General features: G+C 41.7%; 1 protein-coding gene across 1 annotated transcript in view; it reads right to left on the reverse strand.

Annotated features, from left to right (window-relative positions):
• Nucleotides 1–13,211: 13,211 nt before the first annotated feature.
• Nucleotides 13,212–24,455, reverse strand: part of LOC119654020 (axonemal 84 kDa protein-like) — a 36,055-nt gene continuing 24,811 nt past the window's right edge. Inside the window, exons 11-16 of the mRNA XM_038059183.1 lie at nucleotides 19,502–19,609; nucleotides 19,366–19,438; nucleotides 19,164–19,314; nucleotides 19,032–19,092; nucleotides 13,406–13,677; nucleotides 13,212–13,340 (exon numbers count right to left, since the gene is read on the reverse strand). Of these exons, the coding sequence (XP_037915111.1) occupies nucleotides 13,212–13,340; nucleotides 13,406–13,677; nucleotides 19,032–19,092; nucleotides 19,164–19,314; nucleotides 19,366–19,438; nucleotides 19,502–19,609 (794 nt within the window). The remainder of the gene's footprint in view (nucleotides 13,341–13,405; nucleotides 13,678–19,031; nucleotides 19,093–19,163; nucleotides 19,315–19,365; nucleotides 19,439–19,501; nucleotides 19,610–24,455) is intronic.

Here is a 24,455-nt window from a genome sequence, read left to right on the forward strand (position 1 = left end):
AAACCGATTGACGTATAAAATAAAAACTGCAAATGACGCTATATTGGGAATGCTCTGCAAAGTCCGACATACTCTATATTAAGGCAATGCCTAAACAGAAAGTAAATAAAGAATAGGAAACAAGGAGACGCAGCAAAAACACCCCCATCTGCCCAAGCCAAGCACCGGTGAAAGGGTTTTGTTGAGTCTCTACGCCCCAGTAACGGATTAAAGAATGTGCGTCAAATTTGACGACGGGTTATTTCACCTAATACTAGTAGTAAGTACCAAGCATTTAGGCTCAGACGAGCCTAACTAAGGTAAAGGTTAATGAGAGAATCGAGAACTCCCCGCAACATCGAGCACGTAGTGAAGTATTTCTGCATCGTTTTAAACACACTGTGTGAGAGCCCCAGGATATCACGGGAAATCGTGAGGGATTTAAGTACAATACCTGAAGCTGACAATATTATGGGATCTGCAACCACTTTCTCGAAATGCCGAATTTCTTTGATTTTCCGAGCCTGCGGCTCACAATTCACCTTCTTCTCCACGTATTTCTGTTCAATATTGCTATTATGGGGAAAAGCAACATCGACCCGTCTTGCCAAGAAACAGAACGGCAGGATTGTTATGCGGTACGTGGCGCTCAGTTAATAATTGCCCCAATTTGTCCTGTGAGCGGAACTACCATGTACTGCCTGCGACTCATACCGATAAACCGGACCTATTTCCGTGATCAGCGCATGCTTGTATGCAAGGTTTTGCTGAATCAACTTACATACAGCATTATGACTGTTCGTGTATTCCACCATTGCCATTACAGTACAGTGAGAAATTAGATGATCTGACGCCTCTAACGCCGAACCAAAAATTCTCCAATTCTCCCCCCGCTCTTTCATTATGAGCTTTTCAGCTGTTTCAGTTCTGGTGGCGACCACGCCGTCCTGAATGGCAAACATAAATCCGGCCGTCTCAGCAAAGAGCTTCCCAGCACACAGCCAAATACAATTCACGTATTTACCGTGCAATGCCTTCGACTCCCATTCATAGATCCTTCAAGTTAAATGAAGTCAGCCCACAGTTTGCATTACAAACAGCTACATGCAAGAGACTCGCCTGCTTTTTGCTGTAAAAATAAGCCGCAGCGATTCGACTGTGTGTGTGTGTTGTGCGCCACAACAAACACGTCCCTGCATCCGGTGTCACGAGGCAGGTTCATCTGCTACACGCAGAGATTAGATGATGCATTCGGAATTTGGATCGGTTTTCGCGCACGGCAATATTCCAAATATGGTGGATATCGAATACATTCAATGCCTTTATCTACTTCCCCGAGAGATGCGATTTCAGTACCAAATTAACACGTCGCAGAAATTCGGGCAGCAGAGCATCCTTCACATCACCAACCTGAACATGGGTTCCTTCCAGAAGTCGTAGGTATTTGTAAACGTCTGTCTCCGTCATAGCTTTGATGTAGAGGTCACCAATGCTATGTCCGGCATGCGGCTCGTGCTGGCCTTTGCGGATGACTTGGATTCGACACTTGTCTAATCCAAATTTCATCCGAATATCACGGATGAACATATCTACTATTCGTAAAAGCCTTCTCAGGTGGTCATCAGTACCAGCATACAGCTTGATGTCATCAAATTCATCAAGTGTGTCAGCTCGCACTTAGCACGCAGGTCACACTTCATTGCAAAAATATGCCCTTTAGTATCATTCAGTAGCAATGAAAGAAGGTTCAGTGCCATGCAAAACAAAAGAGAACTCAACGAATCCCCCTGGAAGATGCCTGAATAGGCTTTGAGGTGGAACGCTACCCTTTCATGATTGTCGCCAAAAACTTTATTAACTTTGGACCAATGTCATACCGACGTACGACATCGATTAGCCAGGTATTTGGGCAAAAAAACAAAAGCCTTGGCAAATTAAGAGTTTTTTTTGGCCTCTAATTGCTTGTCTCACAACTATCGAGTCGATTATGAGTTGCTCTTTGCAACCTCTTGACCCAACTCGGCAATCCTTCTGCTGCTCGGACAGAATGTTGTTCATCTCGAAATACACATCGACCCTTCCACTTATAACTGACGTTATGAATTTGTGGACGTTTGGTAAGCAAGTACCAATTGTGTCTATGGGGTCCTGCACCCTGTAGTTCTTAGGGATAAGGTAGGTAACCCCGGCAGTAGGGAACGGTGAAAATTCCTCCGGCTGACTAATGATTTGATTTATGTAATGTGCTAACCAACCAAGTATACTGGTAAACTTTTTTTAACAAAAGTTGTGCACCCGATATATGTTATATAATTTTAACTTTACTGTTAACACGTAACACGTAACGTGATTGCTGCTCAAAAGGATGTACCGTTATGTTTCGTTTTGTGTTTAGAATTTCCAAGCTGCCTGACAGTCGTCCCAAGTATTGCACGTTAAAGGGTGGAAAGTGGACAATATGCAGTTTTCCTGGAACTCAAAAAAACTTATCATTAAATATTACAATTATATAAATAAAAATAAGATTAGTCAGGAAATAGCTCAAATAAAGAAGACAAAGTCCACTTTTCAAAACGACACATTTTGGTGGAGATAAGGAACAACTCCAAGACAATTGCAGTATTGCAAAGAATTTTAGAATAATGCTCGTGACAATGATCAAAAACAGTCAAGTCATTAAGAAATGGGTCCTTTATAATGTCAAAAAGACTCTTTCCCATCCACTTCAGAGCCCGGATTTAACTCCCAAAGAACACCTCTACCATAAGTTTCTCGACGATAAAATGTTGGTCGATTGACAAATTCAAAAGAATACCAACCCAGAAGCAAGGAGTGCGATCGCTGTTACCCGACCAGTTCATTACAAAGATCTTTACGATAAACTGGACATTCGGGATAACGAGAGAAATCTGCATCGACTTGTCGAAAGCTGACACCAACGGACACACGATATCGAATATATCTATCTATCTATTTCAACAAAAGAATTTGTTCATCTTCTACTGCATACATTTGGAGCACATCCACCTGTCAACGCCACTGAAGTCGAGGAAGCAATAAATTAACAGGACTGGACAACATCGCATCTGAGCTCTGGAAAGCGAAGAGTTGCAATTCAACACTGTCGCTCAGTAACTTCTTCAATCGGCTTATTGAGGGGCGTAGAACACTCTCTGATTGGCAAGAAAGTACCACCATTCCAATATGAAAAAGGGAAGGTAATCCAGCAAAGTGTTCAAATTATCGTCCGATACCGTTGCTGCTTCATACCATGGAGATTTTTGAATACATTCCTGGCAACTGTTCTCGCGAAATCCTTCAAATAATCGTAAGTCAAGCAAGTTTTATCAAAAAATGCAAAACTACTAACACGATGCACACTGTGTCATTACTTATCGTCCAGCGTTAAAGTTTTCGTAGCATCTTATACCAAAGCTGATCTCAAGTAACTTGTTCAAAAACAACGGAACGGTCTCAGATTAAATCTGAATGACACTATCATGATCTCTCCGGTCCATGTTATCAGCCAATGGAGAACTACTTTATGAAATTGCTTCACGCATTAGGACCGCAGCCTGGGTGAAGTGCGTTGAGCAACAAAAACAACGTCTCGAATATAAAATTTACCGCCGTGCCGTCCGCCCTGTCTCCCTCTATGAATCGGAGTGTTGACCGACTATAAAAGACAATGAGAAGTGCCTCTCGGTAATGGAGGCGAAGATGTTGCTTTAAACAAATGGTGTAACATATCACATCCAAAATGGGGATATCCGCGATCGAAATGAAATGGGAGAGGAGGGAGGGAGATATGTAGATCGTGGAAAAATTGCGAGACAAACGTTTTCGATGGTATGATCACGTAATTCGCGTTAACGATAATTCACTTGCCAAGTTTGGTCTGAAGTCGATGAAAAACGACCAAAGAGACGACCGAGGCAACGGTGGTTTTGATGTGCTGGATGACGATTTGAAAGCCTCACGACTGCGTCCAGATCAGGTCTCCGACAAAGCAAAACGAGGAAACCGATCACGACGAGCCGACCCAGCTTCTGAACGGGGCGAAGCCTAAAGAAAGGGAGGAAAAAACTTGCAGCATCTGCCGAATTTTTCGTTTGGTTGACTGTATATGGATCCTGATGATGACTTCCATTCATTAGATCTTCGGAAATTTGTGCCAGTCCTATCCAGAAAGCAGTAGCTTTCGTCTTTATATGTTCTCGTATTTTCAGGCTCCATCAGCTAATTTTTATAACTTCCAGGACATTACAAGAGCTTTTCATGAGTGCATAAGAGGATGTAATGTGTACGTCTAAGAAAAACCTATCAACGCATTGACTTATTGGTGGAGCTATTAAAAGAATAACTGTCATTAACTCCGTTATTTTCGAAATCAAACTCTACGTTGAAGTGAATTGAATGAATGTGTATCTTTAGAAATGGTGAACGTTGTGTTTTGGCTTAAGTGGAGTCATTTTAGGAGGACAATTATCAGTAGTACTAGATAGGAAGGCTAAATTCGCGTCCCTCCCCACGCTGCCTCCCCAAACGCTATTTACTATCGAGGAATCTTAATAAACTTCTGAAAGTTTCAAATGTCAAATAGATCGACCCACGAGGATGCTAAATCTGAGTTCAAGAAAGGAATGTTACTTTTGTCCCGTCAGTGTCCGCAAACGACTTTGATTGCGAAGCATACTCCAAGTCGATTTCGCGAGAAATGGTGGGATGAAAACTTTCACCCTCGGTACTTACGTAAAACTTAGAAATGTGAAATGAATCTCAATTCTATGAATAGAAAAGTAAGAAAAGAAACCATCAGTGTCCGATAGTGTAAAAAGAAATAAAAATCCACAGGTGGTACACAATTATTGAGTTGCAATCAACATTCATACCAGCATACACATTACAAACTGAAAATCCAGTTCTCGTTATTGGACTAATTATATCATTAATTTCTTTCATTCTATGATACATATCTAGACAGCGAAACCGTGTGTTCCGCTTCGCCTATTATATGCAAATTAGCAAATCACTGCACAAATTTCTAGTACTTAGTGGCCATTCAATAGACTGCAAGTACCTTTTGTATCTAACATGCTAGCCAGAAGCTTTAGGAAATTATTTCGCGCAACTGAAGCATTAAAAATGCTTTATGTAACAGAACTCTTTTCACGATTTTTCACTGACCGAGTTTTCTGCATTCTGATTTAAGATACTTTTCCGATCATTTTGATATGAACACAATAGAATGGATTCGTGGAGATACTCATGTAAGATTGTAATTTTGCACGAGCCATACAAGAATATGGTTTTATGTGGAAATGGGTATATCTGAATTTGTAGCTGCATGCATGGTTGCGCTTGAAGGTAGCAATGGAAATAGCAAGACTTGTTGGATAATAGTTTGCAGAAAAGCAGAAAATAGTATCCCGTACAAATTGTTCAAACAAAAAGTTCTTATTAGAAATAATTACTGGAAGTATTTTGAGCAGATTGATTGAAAAGTAAAAGTAATTATATAAATCGTGTTTATTGGATTTTCTTCCATTTTGCTTCATTTAAGGACACGTGTAACCGCATATATACTGCCGATAGGTTTTCAAATTACTTAATCACAAATGCAACATTAACTGAAACTGTAGTTTTACCCTCTCCCCCTGCATTATTTGCAGCGACTTAAATCTTACTATAATAACTTCGCCTAACGTTCCCTGCCTTCCACCACTCCCTAAGAACTTCTTCCACCCTTCTCCCCTCTTCCCCACATCACCAGGACTCACTTAAACCGCTCTCTTGATCTAGTCCTCTACAACCTGCCTGTGATTTGTCTTTCTCAATCTTCAGATGCTCCTCCTTTTATCGCTTTTGATGCTCATCGTCCCGCACTAGCATTCGATATGCAAATTGTCTGTCTCAACTACCATGTCATGCGCAAGCTAGTAAAGTACAACTTTCAAAACGCCAATTTTGTGGATTATTCTCATTACCTCAACTTACTACTGAGTCCACGACCCCTCTTATACCATTCTACTTAACGTTGTCACGTTCCTTTCCAGGTCCTTACGTTCTTACCCATTCCCACGGAGATCCATGAGAAGTTTTATCGCAGTAAAGAAAAATATGCATAGTTCTTCCGGAAACTACGCTGATCTCACTCGCCTTTAAGCTCGGCGAATTTTAGTACAGTCACTGATAACTAAGTCCAGGAGTAGTTTACTAGTATGGAGACCATTAGCATCCGGAAATTCAAGCCCTCCTGATATCATATTCGCAATACACGCAATCCAGTCCAGCCTTTTCCAGGCTCCACTGCTGACTCACCTGAGCTATCTTATGACTTACTTTGTGATTACTTTTTCTCTTTGCATAACTCCACTCATCCCCGTTAAGTTCTCAACCTCCATCTCCTGCAACGGCACTCTTTGCTTTTTTCTTAATCCACTGTGGGACTGTAACCAATCTCAGCCTCACCAACTCCATAGCCAAATATCTAGATTCTCAGAAAGAAGTCCTGGTCATCTAAGGTCCACAACCCCGTTAATTACACGGTATTTGTCTCTCCCTTTTCTTTAGCTTTTGTCCCGTTCACAAGCTGGATCGGTTTGTCGTGATCAGTTACGCCATTTTGTTCTATCAAATGCCCAATTTGAATGCAGTCGTGAGGCTTTCAAATCCTCATCCAGCGAACCAAACCACCGTTGTTTCGACCGGCCTTTCCGTCGCTTACCATCGACTTCAATGTTCATAACAATGCTGGCAAGTGAATTCTCGTTAGCGCGAATTGCGTCACTATACCATCGCAGACGCCTCTCTCGCTATTTGTCACCCATATTGATCATGAATCTTCTCATTGCGGATATAACCAAGGCGTATTACGCCGCTAGTCCAACATAACATATGCGTCTCCATTACCGTGAAACGATTGTTAGTAAGAAAGTCACCCTAAAGGCGTAAAACATCAGATGAGTAGTGCAGATTTCTCGGAAAATCATTGAAAGGACTGAACTTCTTTGCATTCTCCTTTGGCGTCATCCAGTTCTGTAGAGTCACGGTCGCAGGATTAGTCCAGTAGAAGGCGAGAGCTTCGCAAACCACCATCTATCATAGTAAGCAATCGCTATTTCGTCGCCGGTCGTTTTCCATCGACTTCGAGGTTCAAACCCACCACCTAAGCCTCACGTAGGGATGTCAAAAGGTAGCCTGGAGTACTATGGGTGTGGAAAACTATGAATATAAAAATTGTAAACTCTGTAAGTGGTAAGAAGATGCAAACTTGAGTAATCAGAGGCCTCATCAGATACATGTTCCCGCACGGAGAAATCTGTGGAGAATATATTCTTCATTTCACTACTGGACACTTCAGACCGTAGCGTTACACTACAGGATACAGTATCCTGTAGGAGTCAATGTGGTCAGCATTGCGCTCGCCCGAGATTATTACCCCGATTTCACTCAGGTACTCATTCACGGCTGAGTCGACTAGCATCCGACATCCAGTCACGATAACAAATCCATCTGCCACCAATGAGATTCGAACCGCGACCTTCCGCTACCGCAGCGCAGCGTCCTAACCATTTGTTTAAACATATGTTGGTGATTGTTGAACGAAATTTCAGCACGATGTGTAGAAATATGCAAGCCGCCGCAGATTTGATTGAAAACTGATATTCAGCCACGGGCTTTCAGAAAGTCAAAATAAAATCACAATGGCATTATTTATAAGCAAGTCGGAAACCGGAAGCATGACGCATATGTTTCGTGAAAAGAAAATTTCACCCCTCCCTTGGGTGTATGGGAACCCTCCCATCGCTTAAGTTCAACGTGCAGCAATATAATTCACCGCATATGTGGTGCTTCACAATTTCAACCTTTCTACCAAATTTCGTGTTAATAGGGCTAACCGTTTCTGAGAAAAGTGCGTGTGACAGAAAGACAAACGGACGGACAGGCAAACAGGTAACGTTTGAGAAGGAGGTGTTCAAACGAAGCAAGATCTTGCAAAGAACCCTAAAAACGATGCAAAAAATGATAGATCGAAAGGAAATCGCAGGCCACCTAGGTCGGTTTTGACACCAGTATTTGTCCAATAGGGAGTACTCCAAGACCAAGAAATTGACCCATTCAGGAGAAGCTCCTAAATTCGTCGGTCTCCCTTATTGTAAACATGCCAAAAATGAAACGCAAGAAAGCATATTAAATCCTACGAGTGCATGTTTGTTTAGAAGGAGTAATCCAGCGAGGGCTCATAGAGAACAAAGCAGTGACCCGGAGAAACTTCTTTTCACGCAGCTTAGAGCTGAAATACTGAGTAGTTAAGCTGTCCGAGTTTATCAAAGACAAGCACAGCGTGCACCAAGCTATCAAAAACATGGCGCGAGCCATTAGGGACCACTCTAATAGGTCGCAACAAAACAGAGATCCCAAGGAAAAGTCGAAACCTGTCATTCCAACAATTTCACATGGACCCAAGTGACACCGAACCGTAGTGTTAGCGACCTGTCACCAAAGAAAAGAGCTCGAGAGAAGGATGGCAATACACTAGGCAATCAACACACGTCTAAATAGATAAAAAGCACACCAGCAGTTCCAAACAACAGAATTAAAACTATGGAAGGTAGAAAACATGTAACCCAATCGAAAGAAAACCCAATGGGAACGAAAGCGGTGGATGAACCAAGGCCGTCAACAAAAAGGCGAAGAAGAGGCAAGTGTCGTACGCAGAGATTCTGACCTCGGCTAAAAGAAAAAAAAATCCAGCATGGAGAAACCGACGGCTTGGGTGCGAACCAAGTAAAGAACTCACTTGCGGAGAATGTCGCAGTATAAACCCAAAAGCATGAGAACTACATACAGTGCAAGGATCTCGGCAAAGTGACATCCGGAGAAATTGGAGGAACTAGGAGAAAAGACTATCGTTATGGGGTTGCACCGATCATGGAAAAATTGCGAGAGTGGCGTCTTCAATGGTATGGTCACGCAATTCGCGCTAACGAGAATTCACTTGCGAAGATTGGTCTGAACACCAAAGTCTATGGTAAACGATCAAAAGGGAAGGCAGGCAGAAACAACGGTGACTTGATACGCTGGATGGGGATTTAAGAGCCTCGAGATTGTATCCAGATTAGGCATTTGATAGTGCCAAATGGCGAAACCGATCACGACGAGCCAACCCCGCTTGCGAACGGGACAAAGGCTGAAGAAAAAGAAGAAGAGAAGAATCCATCGTGAGCTGGAGAGCTTACCATACGCTTACCAAACGGCGCCAGTGGAGGCAGAAATTATTGTCGTCCGGAAAGTTTCAAACCATATGGTATGTTTGTCGTCTGAAAGAGCATATTTGATTATAGAGGTGCTTGTAGTGTCTCATATTTCGGCACCTCGCGAAAGGAATGGACTAGTGCGATCGATGTGAAACGTGTGGTGTGAAAGACCATATTGCCAAGGATTGCAATAGGAACTCAAATATCCATCAGGCCAAAAAAAGAAGAGACGGGATAACTGGCATGTTGCGGGAAGTGGCAAATGTCCGGAATGTACGAAGAAGTTGACTTGAGCATACCACTTATGGACCTAAGATGGAAATTACAATCATAAGTGACCACTACAGAAACCATGACGGTGGTCTATGGGTCACAGGCTAGTCTGGCGGATCAGCGGCATGGATCTGCAGTTGCCAGTGCAGTGTCTTCGTCTCACATTGTCTAAATTAAGACATGATAGGCAACTTGCTTCTCAACGCAAGGGAACAAAGGCCAAAAATGATTGCCGGTGACTTCATCGCTAAGACGGCGAAGTCTATTAGAGGCTTTTGCCCAATTAGATAGTTTTGGGCAACGAAGGTAACACAAGCCCCTTTTGAAAAGGGAATCCTCCTTAATCGTAAACCTGAACTTTGTCAACCCTGCACTAATACGTGGTATGTTAAAAGGCACGTTAGCGCGGACTACACCCATAGCGATCAGCAGGCAATCATCCTTGAACTAGAGAGAGAGCCTCAGGCAGGAAAACAGCATATCCAAAGCCGAGAATGGCATCAGGCTGGTCTGCAAAAACATTGGATAAGGAAACCTTCAGGAAAGCGTGGCTACACTAACTTACTAAGACAGGGGGTCCAACGAAAAGAGCTCTCCACGTGACACAATGCATCGCCAAAGTATGCGACGCGTCCATACCTAGGAAAAAACTCAACTGCTGGTGAAATAGTGAATTGACCACCCTCCAGGCCGGGACGGAATACCAACTAGAGTCCTTATGCACGTCGCGATATCCAAACCGAACATGTCCAAGTGGATATTCCGTACAGCATGAAAGCGGCGAAAGTTGATACTATTGCATAAGGCTGGCAAACCTCCAGGTCAACCATCATCATCACCACCTCTGTCTTCTAGAAACTATGAGGAAAATTTTGAAGCGAGTAATTTATAGTAGATTGCTCCCGGTTTTGAGAGCCAAGGAGGCCCTTCATATCAACAGTATGGGTTCCAAAAAGCCAGATCAATCTTTGATGACTTCAAATTGAATACTGGCTTGGCCGACCATGCAACTAACGTAAAGGGTAATACCAGCAAATATAGCGTAGTAGTAACCCAGAATGTGAAAAATACTTTCAATTCGAATTTCGAATTCGTATTTAGAAGTCCCTGGCAACGGATGTTGTCCCTACCTATCTAGCTACCATTGTAGATAGCTACTTGCGAGAACGGACGCTCTGGAATGACACTAATGTTGGACTCCAAGGGTACGTTGTCTCCGCGCGTGTCCCACAAGACTGATATTCTACAGTATAAGGTCTGATCCTTCATATATACTAATGTACTCGATCTTCCGGTTCGGGAGGAGGCCACTATGGTGGGATACGCCGATGACATTGCACTAGTTGTGGTTGCAAAGCATCTCGAAAATACTGATTTGTATTTATGCAAAGTACTCAGTGCTGTTAAGTCTTGGCTGGCTAGCGCTAGGCTGACGCTTGCGGAGAAAAAGACAGAAGTGGTCCTCATGCCCAAGCGCCGGAAGAGAAATTTCGCTCGCATTACAATTAGGAATCATATCAACATTTCCAAGTCAGCCATCAAATACTTTGAGAGCGATGATGGACGCAATGCTCAATTTTGGGCAGTATGTATATTTTCGAAAAGGCATCCACCGCCAATATAAGTAGATGGCAATAGCGATGCGACTAGTAAAAAAAAGTCGCTGCTCCTTAGCGTCAGGAAATGGCTGACGAGGAAGCATGGGTAGATCAATTATAATCTCATCTAGTTCCTCACCGGTCATGGAGAATACAGTCAATACATGTATAGGTGTAAATTGAACACCTCACCTCATTGTCCAAATCGTGATAGGGTCCCGGAATAGAAATGAAATGCTATCACCGAAAAATGTTATCCGGGGAATGGTAGTTTGCCAGGAGGAATGGGACGAGATCAAAGGAGACCTAGCTAAAGTATAAAGTGACTCTATCCCATGACGTAATACCTAATGGGAGTTTCACGCTTCTTCAGAAGAAACACCTAGAGGCAAAGGCAAAACTAACTGTCATAGCAGTGAGCTGTGCAGAAGAGCCTTCACCTCGACATAGAGATTAAGCACTACTTTGCTATCATTAGGCCCATGTTTGTATGTATATGCATTCGCAGTTTGGTAGGCTAAATTGTGACAAAAGTGTAGTCTCTATTTGTTACCCCTCTACAAAGAACTGTATGTCTGGATATTCAATTTACAACCCATGATTATATGTATGTACATATTTGTATGTTTAGAGCACTACAATCGGAGCAGCCTAGAGATTTATTCGTTTAGGCCTGTGAGGAAACAGCGGATGTGGGGGCGTAGAACATTGGGAGTGATATTAAAAGAGCTGAATCCAGTTCTTGAAATGTATTCTGATTTTTACATTCCCCGCATCTGTTTAATAAGAGACTTAAAGTTAACCTGAAACGCTGAGGAAACTGAAGCAGACCAAAAAAAATACATGGCAGAGTAAACTGAAGTCTTTCATATCAAAGGACCAAAAACAGAAAAGGGTTCTGGAGGAGGAGAGCATAATTTTAGCCCACTGTTTGACCTGACTTTTTTCGTCAATTAGGAACACACACGAACTCCGAGGTGTAACGAGGATAAAGTTCATTTACATATAACAAAGCTAATATTCTATGTCAAAATTTACATACATATATGCATGTGTGTTTTTCCACAGAAATTTTTCAATTTAAACTTAGGTCATTTAAACTTTGATCAGTTTCTCTCACTCCAAGGCCAACCAGCACCGCTCTGGAATTCCATGAATTCAATTTTTTCTGCAAATTACATACGTGCAATGATAGCCTCAATCTAAATTAATAACTTAAAATAATTTCCAGCAAATGGCTATTATGGAATAATGATAGCGTGAATAGCTGCAAAATATTGCACGAGGCTCAATCACTTTCTGATCGAGCCAAGTTTCAATTTGATCTTTCAATAGAGCAAGCAAACAAAATAGCATGAAACGTTCCATGCAGCAAAAAACAACTCACTAATTTTGAAATATCTTAATATCAACACTGAGCCACTCTAGCTCACACGCCTTATTCTTCCGGATCCCATGCATGCAGTACCAATCTGCAATCAATACCAGCGCAACGCCTTGAATCACAGCCGAAATAATTTCGACAAGTCCGAGACACCCACTCAATTAAACGATTCAAATTGGATTTTAAATTACATTACCGTTCCGGTCACGCTAATTACCGCTTTTAAGAACACTTAGCTTTTTCTTCTATTCCGATAAGTTTGGTCCATACTTGAGCAATCAATACAGGCTCGATATGGAGAAGGTCACAGATTGCTTGATACGAGACACACCCCGAAAAGATCGTGATCATAGTTAGAAGATTGTGTGATTTGCTCCAGGTGTAAGTGTTAGCCCACGGTTGGAATGGTAAAGACATTCATAATTCCGTTGTTGCTACATAAGGTCAGGTTTTGATTTTCTCAAGTCTTGACGGTTCTGCCGGAAGCATCCTGAGGTTTCAACTGAGTATGTTGAGGCGTTCACACCGGATCTTAATCTTTAGATACTCATTTAGCAGGAGTCATGCAATGTCTAAGTGATAATTATGTTTACGTCTTCAGGCGGCTACTGTTCAAGATCAAACCTTTATCTTTAGATAATGCTTTTTATTATGGGATTATTTATGGACAATTGTTCCTATAAATTAAAAAAAAAATCATAGAAAAAGCGCGGAGAATCATTTTGAAAAGGACAATGGGCGAACGGCTTTTAGCAGCTCGAAAAGGGAATATTGCACCTTGGGCTGATGTTCTGGCAGGGGTCCAAACGCGTGCGATGTTAAAAACCCATACAAATTCACCTCAAACTAAAAATTTTAAAACAAAAACAATATCAATTTCAATTGGTGAAGACAAAAGGAAATTCTCAAACCTTTTTGTTTTTCGCTGTAGGAATGTGTAGCAGTTTGATCTGTTCAAGCGGGGTGCATTCCTCCTTTACTTCGCAAAATTGCACTTGTTCTGGGGTTATTTGAATAGTATCCATTTCATAGCTATGTTGCGTGGACTTCCCGCATTTAAGAGTTATAACCCGTCTTTGGGCTAACCAATTCCACTTTGATCGGGCGAATTTGTAATGCAGGCAAAATTGACTAAGAGTTTGGTATACATGAAATTCCAGGGATATGTGTTTGTCTACAATATCTGAAATGGAAAGATTGAAAATTTAAGAAAATGGGTGATAGGTTTTATTAATGTAACAACAAAGGTCAATGAAATCCTTTACACTCGTTCAAGTTGATGATAGTGTGGAAACTGGAATTCCAAATATTCAGTGACGGCATCGTTTTGAGTTGAGTTTCAATTGTGTTACAACTAAATGTTAAAAGGGGTGAAGACGAGCTTCTTTCCCCGACGGTAATGGTCTATTCCTGGCAGATGATGACGGATGACTTTATGGTACTACAACTTTGATCAGGCAGTCCTCAATGTAGGCAGTTCCACTACAGTTTGGAATCCTTTCAACATCTTTCACGGTATAAGGAGAACAGTTCTAAAATTATTTTTCCAAATCATCCATCTATCAGTGCTTTTTACCCTTAAATATGACTAACAATTTCTATAGGCGACCGTGGGGCCATGTGGGGACTTATCTGTTAATGCGATCTTAACCAGAAGCATAGCCAACAACATCACCAATAGCAATAAATATGTTTTTAAATGTCTGTATCCGTACACTCCTCGACAGCGGCGCTGAAGACCCCCAGAAAGCTCGCTTTTCCCAACTTGAGCAAGAGTTCTAGCGTGCCAACCAGGATATTCTGAAATTAAGTGGAATAAGATAGTGGGAATCTGGAGACTACTTTTCTCCTTCTGACAGCAATGTGCTTATTATATTCTGAAAAGCCTCGCGAAGTGTGAATTCGGTGTAAGAGTAATATTTACGGCAATCGCAAGGCACACCCTCATTACTTGGGAGCCGGTTTCAGATAAGATACTTATTGTCAGTTTCCGGTCTAAAATGAGGAATATTTCAATAAAATAGTGCATCGCATCAACTTCCGATTCAGAGGGAACAGTCCAGGTGATGCTATCTAAGGGGGACATTACGATCATAATGTGTGATCTTAGATCAGTTTAAAAAAGATCACCATCTAATGGTCGCTGAAATTTGTCTGCCTACTGTGTCCGATGCTTCTCACAACGTTGGATACCATCGACCGCCTATAAGATCCAGTTGTCGTATGAAAATAGGTGAGCTATCTTACGGGACTTGGAAGCGGGTCAATCCACATAAATGATTGCGGACTCTATTATTCGCCGCGAATAGTGACGATACCATGTGAAAGCTTAGCGTAGTGTGTACCGTTATGAGAGGACATTTGGTCAGGGAAGCAGAAACTGCCGTAGATAACAGGTAGTCGCTAATCTTTCGATGGTCTTGTGGGTTAACGCAATTTAGCCCAAGGATTATTGCTAGCGACTCTAAGGCGTGGATTGTAGAATGAGAAACCTTGGAATCCGTGGCGGTTCTAGCTTTTCAAAAATCTGCAATTGCATCTGATGGATGGGCTCTCCTTCTCTCAGAAAGACACTACTCATCCGATAAAGCGCACTGCATACTCTTAAGACAATTAGACCGTATGCCGAACTCATCCTTGTTCAATATTCGGCATTGTGCAAGGTCCCTGCCCAGGCAAGAACAACGTATAGCGAGATGGATCGTACCACTCTGGCCGCGAACAGTCAGTGACTGCATTTCTATCCCGATTTTATGTAGCATCCCTGCTATACTTGTATTAGCGCTTATTGCATTGTCCTGGCTTCAATCCAAATGCCTCTTGAAACTCAGCCCAAAATTGATCATTCCCGCCGAATACTTAATCATTGCTTTCAAGTCCACTACAATTTTGGAATAGATGTTCCTCGATATCATAAGGAGACAAATAGACCAAGCGAGCAGCCAAGCAGACGGACAGACAGATCCTCATATAAAGAAGACATAGACGTGAGTGCGGTCTACGGACGGACAGTCCTAAAAATTAATGCTAGCATCAGGAGCGTCTCAGATAAAACATCAGCCATCACCCTAACTTATTGATATGTAAATATGGGTTAACAAACTTTCTTTTCAGACTTGTTTGTACACACTTGATGCTTAGGCTAAAACGGCTATGGGAACGACAACCGGAACACAATACCAACAGAAGACCAGAGAAAGAGAAAGCCTAAAGTCTCAGATCCCAATGTGGCACTTTTGAAAGTGAGCAAATTGCCGCCCAGCGCGCTGTCCAATCTCCCCCAGTGCCAGAGACAACAAAATATTGACCTGAATAAGTTTAATGAAAGCCTGTTGCCCTCCAAGTTTATCAGGAGCAACCGCAACCTACGTCAACGTGTTGAAAACATGGTGAAAACTATTGGCGTCCTCGGTAATAGACCGCAGGGAAAAGAAAAAGGATACAAGGCATAGGCAAAACTGTTTCAACATGACACAAGTGTAAAAAGTTTCTCGTTTGGACACTTCTCGAAGATATGCAATGGCATTGATCAGTTCGATTAATACAGAAGGTGCGAAGAGAACGGGCTAAGAAATGCAACAACAACCCGAAATATATCTTATGTATACAAATGAAAAACGAGGTAACATGCATATTATGAGAGGTGGATAATGGTTGGCAACTACAATGAGAAAATGAAATCAATTCAAATAAACCTCATCCATTGAAGGGTTACTTAGCAGTTGCTTGTTTAGACCACTTACAAAGACGAATATAAACGTTATCCATCAGAGACCCAGCAGGACGGTTCAGAAGGTGGTAGTTAATACCCACCCAGAAAAAGGACGCCTATAAGCGAAAGCCTCAAAGTGGATACCCAGTAATTGTTCATAGAGGTGAATTAACCAATTGGCAAGCTTTATCAATTCAGAGAGTTTTCACTAGATCCAGATTACGTATCCTATTTAATAGTTAAAAACTATTCGGATCATCGCGGCATATCGGCACAAGCCGATACTGCTACCTAAAGTACCTAAAGTTAGTAAACCTACACTCAAACCTCCCTCTCATAGATCCGTATGTGAGTTGAGCACAATGAGAAAAATGAAGAGGGTAACCTACAAAAGATTGCTCCCACTTGCTGAAAACCTGGGTACCCTTTTAAATTGTATGTTGTAGATTGATTGTTGTAGTATGCATTTTATAAAGCCAGATCAACCACTGAGGTCGGCAAATTTGTCTATATCTTGGTTGATAGTGCAATTCACGGAAACAGTATTACCAGCAACTTTTGCGTGGTAGGGATCCTAGACGTTGGAAATGTCTTTAATGCGCCTAATTGCAGCCTTATGATGCAGCCTCTGATGACGTATAGTATTTGCAACTATCTCGCTGCCACTAACAACAGCGATTTATAGAAAATAAAGGTCTAGAGTGCCATCGACGATGAATCAGGGACCACTAATTAGAGGAATAATTAAAGAACCGTTTGAAAAACTTTAACCGTCGTTATCTCGGGGGGAATTCGAATACCTTAGATGATGAAAAGGGCTCAAGATAGGTGTATAATTTGTGGGGTCGAAAAGTGGCGAAAATTGATCGACCTCTATCGATCGATATCTCGCTTAATATTAACAATTCGAGGGAAAGAAGTTTAATTCGTGGTCACCAGTTTTGAGGGAAATAGCTATGGCTATGAAATCCGCGCACGGTTGTTGGCAGCCAACAGAGCCTATTTCAATTTACAAAAACTGTTCCGCTCGAAAAGAATCATCAAAAGGTGAAAACCCTTATTCTACAAGGTAATGAGCTTCCCATTCCGTATGTATTTCGCGCAGACTTGAAGAAAGAAACGATTCAGTAGCCTATATAACGACGAAATCTATGAGCGATACCATGACAGTCTGGTTATAGATAAAGTACGGCGCAATGGGTTGCGGCGAGCGGGTCACCTAGTCCGTATGGGTGAGAAGGATCCAAATCTATAAAGGCAATATTTATGGTAGAAAAACTTTAATCGTTTCTGAATTCCTAAAGGTCGATATCTCGGTAAATATCCAAAATTCAAGGAAAAAGTTGATAATTCGTGATTCTATAATCGAAAAGTGGTGAAAGTTGAAGACAATTAAAAAAAATCATGGCAGAATGGGGTTATCTAAACGTCACTTAAAAGATCGTGAGATTGAAAACCTTGGCATGAACTTCAGAAAACCTAAATTTTATGAGACCAGCAAAAAAAGGATATTAGAATAACGCTACTGTATCAGATTGGGAAAGTGTGTAGGATTGTTAGCGTCTCTCTTGTTACTCACATCCAGGAGACAACTAATCTAGATCTACAGCTGGTCACGAAGTGGTCGACCTGATTGCTCGTACGGTACAATTGTGCTTCTAGCTTAGCTAGGCCTGAATCTTGCATTCAAAATACTGACAGCAAGCGGCTCCCAGGAGCACGCCTTGCGGTAGCCGTTAGAAACAACCCGACATCCAATTTGTGCCTGCTACCACTTGGCTTTTCAGAGTCCAAAAGTGCATTATCGCAAGAGGGGGAAGTGTACTCTCGAGAGTCTCACCACCTTACTTCGGTTAGGCCCAGAATATCCATCTTATATTGTAGAAATTTTCGATCGGAGAACACTACTCCTGCTTCAAAAAAAACTGTATCCAGATTACATGCACACATACTATGTCCATAACCACTTTGCAAGCAGAACGCCATGAGGTGCTATCGGTTCAAGACAGTTTCCGTAGCATTCCCGCGTGCTGTTCTACTTCGGAAATGCTGATACTGTTAGTCAAGCTCTTAATTATTCTTTCTCTCTTGTCCTTTACCAAAGTTTCCTCTTCCGAAGGAAAGACCGCAGAAGATCTCTTTTCCCATTCCACTGTTAGTTCGTGTCATTATTCGCATTATTTATGAGCTGAAACCATCGCTCCGCCTTGTTCATCACCATTCCTCTCAGAACACTACCTCCTACTTTATCCGTCAGAAATGTACCCTCCTCAAAAGCTCTGAGAGGCTAGTAGACCGACGCCTCTATCTCAAATGCCAAGAATATGGCTTGATTATCACCGTGCTGAGCCGACTTACCTCGGTTTAGATTTTTTCCGTTAGGCAATAAGGTGAATGACTGGCACACTCCTATAGACCAAACAAGTGCCGCTTTCAGCAACATGCCAATCTTCCACGCGTTTTTTCTTTTCTCACGGAATTCACTTTCTGAGCTTGTATATGATTCACCGGCCTGTGTTTTCGCATGGGCCTTTCGCATGCCCTTTATGGTGATTTCCTAGGATATCGTACCACGAGTTTACCTGGTTTAGGTCCTTCGATCACTTAACTAAAAAACACTACCCTCTAAAGAAAGCAAAAAATTTTGACAATAAGATTCTAGATCAAGCTAATAGAAAGGTAGAGGTCCCTTATGGTCAGTAAAACAAGTGGGTACTACAAGAACTTTCTCTGGCCATCAAAGCATGAAGAATTAACCGAAAACCAGAACCATATTTAATTAACCAAAATCAAAGAAATCAAACCAAAGAAAAAATTCTTCCTACCTTCCAAATACACACAAGTATCCCTTTTAGTGAAAATGTTCAATCCCATCATTTCCATCTCCTTCGAAATATTAAAATAACCAAATATTAGGGAACCATGAAAAGGAAACTTAAAATTAACAGAAGAATTACCGTGATGAATTTCTTCAAATCATTTATTGGTTCCCCTATCTTCGCATGTGTATGCCCACCAGCCACCACTGTCGATGTGTATCCTTTCTCCGCCACATTAATAAGAAAACGGGCAAACGGACTTCTTATTTCAAGTACAACACTTTTTCCACTACAAGAGAAATTTTGTAGAACAAAATGAGTTTTTTCTATTATTACAGACCCCTTGCCAGGATATATTTGCCAGTCTTCGAATGGAAAGTGAAGATATCGTTTAAATGCAAATCCAAAAATTCCTTAAAGTATTCAACAGAACATTTATATTTGCGATAACATAAATATGTACCTTTTCTACGTACCTAACCGATCTGTCCAGAATATCATCTCGGAGTTCTCCTCGTCGAATTCCTGCTTGAAAATATATTGCGAAGACCATAGTCCTTGTACCACGCTAAATACTTCTTCCTCTGAAGAGTTAGTAAAGATAAACATAAACTATAAAATCAATAATATCTCAAATTATTTACTAAACTTTAAACCGGAAACGGAAGTACTGATAATTTTAATACCATTTCATGGAAATAGGGATGTAGTGGAGGTCTTTCTCAATCACGGCTTTTTGCTGAAAACTTTAACAAATCCTTCTCTAAAAAATATAAAGAGCCTCACTTGTTTCCGCTGTAATCCACTATTAATCCACTATAGATTTGACACTGACATCATGTATTAGACCCGATATTATGCCATGGGAACTAATTCTATAGAAGATTTCGAAACTCTGATTAAAACTGCAAAGCATTGTAGCAGCTACATGGTTTATATATGTTTTGTATATTTGACACACTTCGCTATGTTTTCTCCAAATAGTCGCTAATGCAGTGGAGATTGAGAAAACAACAAAATAGATAACGGTGGAGAAGCCTGATTGTAAGGAATTAAGCAGAAAGTCGCCCTCGAGAAAAGAATGATTAGATGCTCTGACAAGCATATAGAATTACATATATATCATCAATCCATTCTAGTCTGAGAGCGCAAAACCAACCAAGCCTGAAGACAACGGGTAATTACCAGGCCGAGAACTGAATAAACACAGAGGTGCAGATGTGGCAATTTCAACTAGTCTTTCCTCAGCAAAGGCGACAAAGTTAGTGAGGCAAGAGCAACTACCGTCGGGCAAAATGCCTTCAAACAAATGGCCCCTCTGGTAGACTGCTACCCAATGAGGAATACCACGCACCTGCCACCATGAACAAACTGAAACAGCATGCGGTTTTCTGACGATCTCCACTGTTCAAATTCAATGAATCTAGGGTACTAGTCTCACTGATAGGAATAGAACTGATGATTCTTATCTTAGGCAACGAATCCACTTTCCAATATTATAGTAGCGTCTAACCTTTCCAATATATCAGACTTTCGGGCCACAGGTGCATAAATTTAATAGTATGCCATTTCGCTTTTGCCTAACTACTGAATGAGCTTTTGTTAAAACATCTGCTGTCATTTCCCCAGTAAGTCGTTATTTCAGCTTGTCAGATTAGTCCTGGTCGATCCCGACTAAAATATTGAGTTACTAAAAAGTTGTCCAGCTGACTGTTTGCTGTGAAATTAGTGATGCCACCGAATTCAAAAGGTTTAGTTTTTTTAAGGAGTGCTAATACACATTCATACCTCTACAGCTTCAGTATTCTCGTTTTGTTGAGAAGAATACAACAATCTTCTGTTTCCTGGAACACTAAAATGCAACCACTCCTGGTACGATGGAGGAGTGTCCTGATGAGACTCTTCAGTTCACACCGCGCTTTCCACAGATGTAACCTCGGTTGTCTCATGTATAATCGTACCGACCATCAACTCAAATGGCGCAAAATGCATCTAGCTACTTCTTGATTTGGTTCATTAAACTAGTCGAGCAAGTTCATGGAATGAACTACGTGTCGACAGGTTAAATCTGCGACGAAGATGAAAGTCCCAATTGCCCCTTCATATGGGAGTTATGTCTCTGTTTTAGATACTGACGATTTGTTAAAGTTAAATTATAATATTATATTTCCGCGTGCGCAAGAGCACAAAAAACATTGGTAACCCTGATGTGATCCGGTGTACCATTAGATCCAATCATAGACCTATTATCGGCCGAGCAGTTGAAAGGAAAATTGAAAAGTTAATAATATACTTTAAGAAGTCAGCTCTTGACTGGCCCACTATTGGCTTCTTCAACCAACTTCGGCGTGATTTAAGGCTCTATGAAAAGTAAGTCAATATGAAATACTGTGGGCAAGTCAAGTCAAAGAGAAGCAAGACATTTCAACAGGCCGCTGCCAAACCCTTAATCTAATCCTAACCTGCAGGAGCCACGCCCATCATACCACCTGTTTCATCCATCGATGTAAATGTTTTAACAGCGAATCCTACTTTATCGCAACGCGGGACTTTTGATGGTAGTGACTGAACCCTGCGTAATTTAATTTGCGAGTTGGAAGAAAAACTGTGGCCCGCCGCCGCAGACTGACAGCCTGCCTCTTATTCCTCCGGTCCTTAATACATCAAAAGCAATGGCTACAAGCAGCCATTATCCATCTCAAATCTATCCTCCGTCAGGCCGAAAACTCAAGCAAAATTCACCAGCGAAAAAACCGATATACAATGACTTAAGCCATCTCCGCCTGGGCAAGAATCGAGATGCAACTACTCAAACAATCTACGAAGCAAGAAAGAAAATTCGACCGGAACTACTTATAGCCGTCTCTGACCCAACTAGACTATTAGCAATTCCCAAGGCTACACCCTTCCTCAACCAACAATTATCCCAGCCAACTCTTACAATTGAAACCGCCTTAAACCCACAGATACACTACGACGTCACTAAGGAATACCTACTGGCCATGAAAAACATAGGCGTATCAACAAGTGTTTGAAACCCAAGCTCGGTGTTCTTACTATTTAAACCGAGGCTTAAGAGTTCTAGAAAGACGCAACCGCTGCTGGTTTTGTTCACACTTATTGGTAACAGATTTTATGCCTTAGAATAAATCCACGATAAAAGCAAGACTTCATCACAACAGTGGGAGACGTCAGTGTCCTGTTAAACTGGGCTAAATAATTTGAATGCAGACGATAGAGCCGCGCTTGCACTAAACTTGGGAAAATGCATAATATGGCCAAACAGCACAAACCGTACCCGAACTTCAAAATTTGAAAGCAATACATACATCTCAAGGAGGTATAAAAAATGTGTGAGGAACACGTGATTGTTCCTTGGCAACGATACTTTCAACTCCATTGCCTGCACTCAGTCCCATGATCCCCGCCACAGAAACCTGTTTATCAACCCTCCATGAAGACTATACACGCAAGAGAAGTAAATCAAATTTCTAAGGGGCACGGTAGCTAACTGGCCCGTAGTCCTTGTCGTTCATATATTGGTGTGCCGACGACTGTTGGAGGGTTTTCTTTTGAGTGTTTCCCTATTCCCTGTAGCAAGCAATAAACAACTATGCTGGCAGGCACGTAGCCGCACACCAAGGCATTGCATCATATACACGGCACGCCAGAGTAAATGAACAAAGTTTTTCGCACGCCAGTGATAGAAGACCGTCGAATATGTGCAATACTTTTCAACACCATACGAATTCAAGCAATGCATTCATCTTACAACCCTCCAAAGAGAAGCCAGCTCAGGCATCGTAGTATACGAAATGAATTTGTCGAACTGTTAGCCACCGTCATTGTCAATATCCACAGCACGAAATTGCCCCCAGACAGGCCTCACTCGGTTCCGTAGAGTTAGTACTACTTCGCATAATATGAAACTGCCCATCCAGTCACCCATAACAGGTGACCTCAGTTTGTATTCGCTGAAAACATCACCAAAATATACACGCAGATATGAGTCCAAGAAGGTTATGCCCACTTCACACTTTTGGCACCCGCTGCAAACTCCGAACTTTCACAAACGCTTGGCGGACCAAACATCACCATCAACACATTTGCGAATGAGTTAGTGCTTTCTGAGCAGGCAAACAAATTCCTTTTAATTTCTTAAAAAAATGGCACTCGATCGGACCCACGGCCAGCGTCTGCAAACCTATACAAACCAATCTAAAATTTGTGATGGCTTGTTGAGTTTTGGTAAACATGTAGATCTGTGCAAATCATCTTGTGAAGAAATTATACTAACGCGAACATTCGCGCTTATCGGCTATCGGTTCGATGCCTTGATAGCCTGAGCAATCTTCTGTTGGTCTATGTAGCGGTGTATGCGTGTTTTTTTTTCAAATTAGGTACTTAGAGAGAAGGGTCCGCGGACTAAAAGAATTGGGTAAAGTTTTTCTCCAATTAGTCCGTTTCATCGCCAAGTGAACTCAAGGCTCCCTCTGTCCTCAAATAACATAATTCTACTTCCCCCAGTTTCGGTCTCAACTAGGCAGTTTGTCATTTAAACATGATGCTCGCCGTGAATGTATGCTTGCTGGTCTGTATAGAGGAGCGAATAACAACTAGGAACCACTTTTGGTCCCGCTGTGTCCAGGGGTTGAGATAGTTTGTAATGACTTGCCTCCACATTGGTAATATTCTCCAATTTCGCTATGAAGGCGGCCCACTTGGAGCTTGTCGTGGACTTGGAGACTGCTACTTCGTGGAAGCTTTGCATTTTTCATATGAAAGCGCGGTAATTGCAGTGATATACTCGTACATTGCTGTAACGCAACCAATTTTCTGATCCACAAATTATATTAAGCCAAACTCTCAAAATATTCTGATTTGCATTTTCAACCCAAAGGCATCGAGTTCCAATTTTTCTTCCGAAGAGCTCCTTATTAGGGGAACGGCGGTGAAATTTGCAAACCACCTTTTATAATGAAGCATTTTCTCCCCCTTTTGACCTGTGGAAAACTTTAGGCGGTAATAATTCAAGCCGAAGCAATTTTGAACTCTCACCAGATAACTTCATTGACTTCGGAATGACTTCGTATCTACCATACCCACACGATATTTCTTCCTAGAAAAGCGTCTTAACACACCCTCTAACGATGTTAAGAGGATAGTTTGACCTAGGCTTCTAACCCGACGGTGACTCGCAGCGCACACCAAAAATAGGTTTTAGGAGTCTAAGCGCCGTAAACGGACACCTAAAATGGATAACATTCCTGAATAGTTTAAAACCATAGTGAAATCTCCATCTCTCAAGTGGCTCGTCATCGTGGATGAGGAGTTTACCGTTAACATCACTTTTCGGGCCATCGAGAAATTGGCGACCCCTTGGAGGTTCTTCTGACTATCGCTATAACAAATTCCCCTTTGTCACGGCGC

This window comes from Hermetia illucens, chromosome 4 (assembly GCF_905115235.1).
Source record: "Hermetia illucens chromosome 4, iHerIll2.2.curated.20191125, whole genome shotgun sequence".
NCBI classification, from domain to species: Eukaryota; Metazoa; Arthropoda; class Insecta; order Diptera; family Stratiomyidae; genus Hermetia; species Hermetia illucens.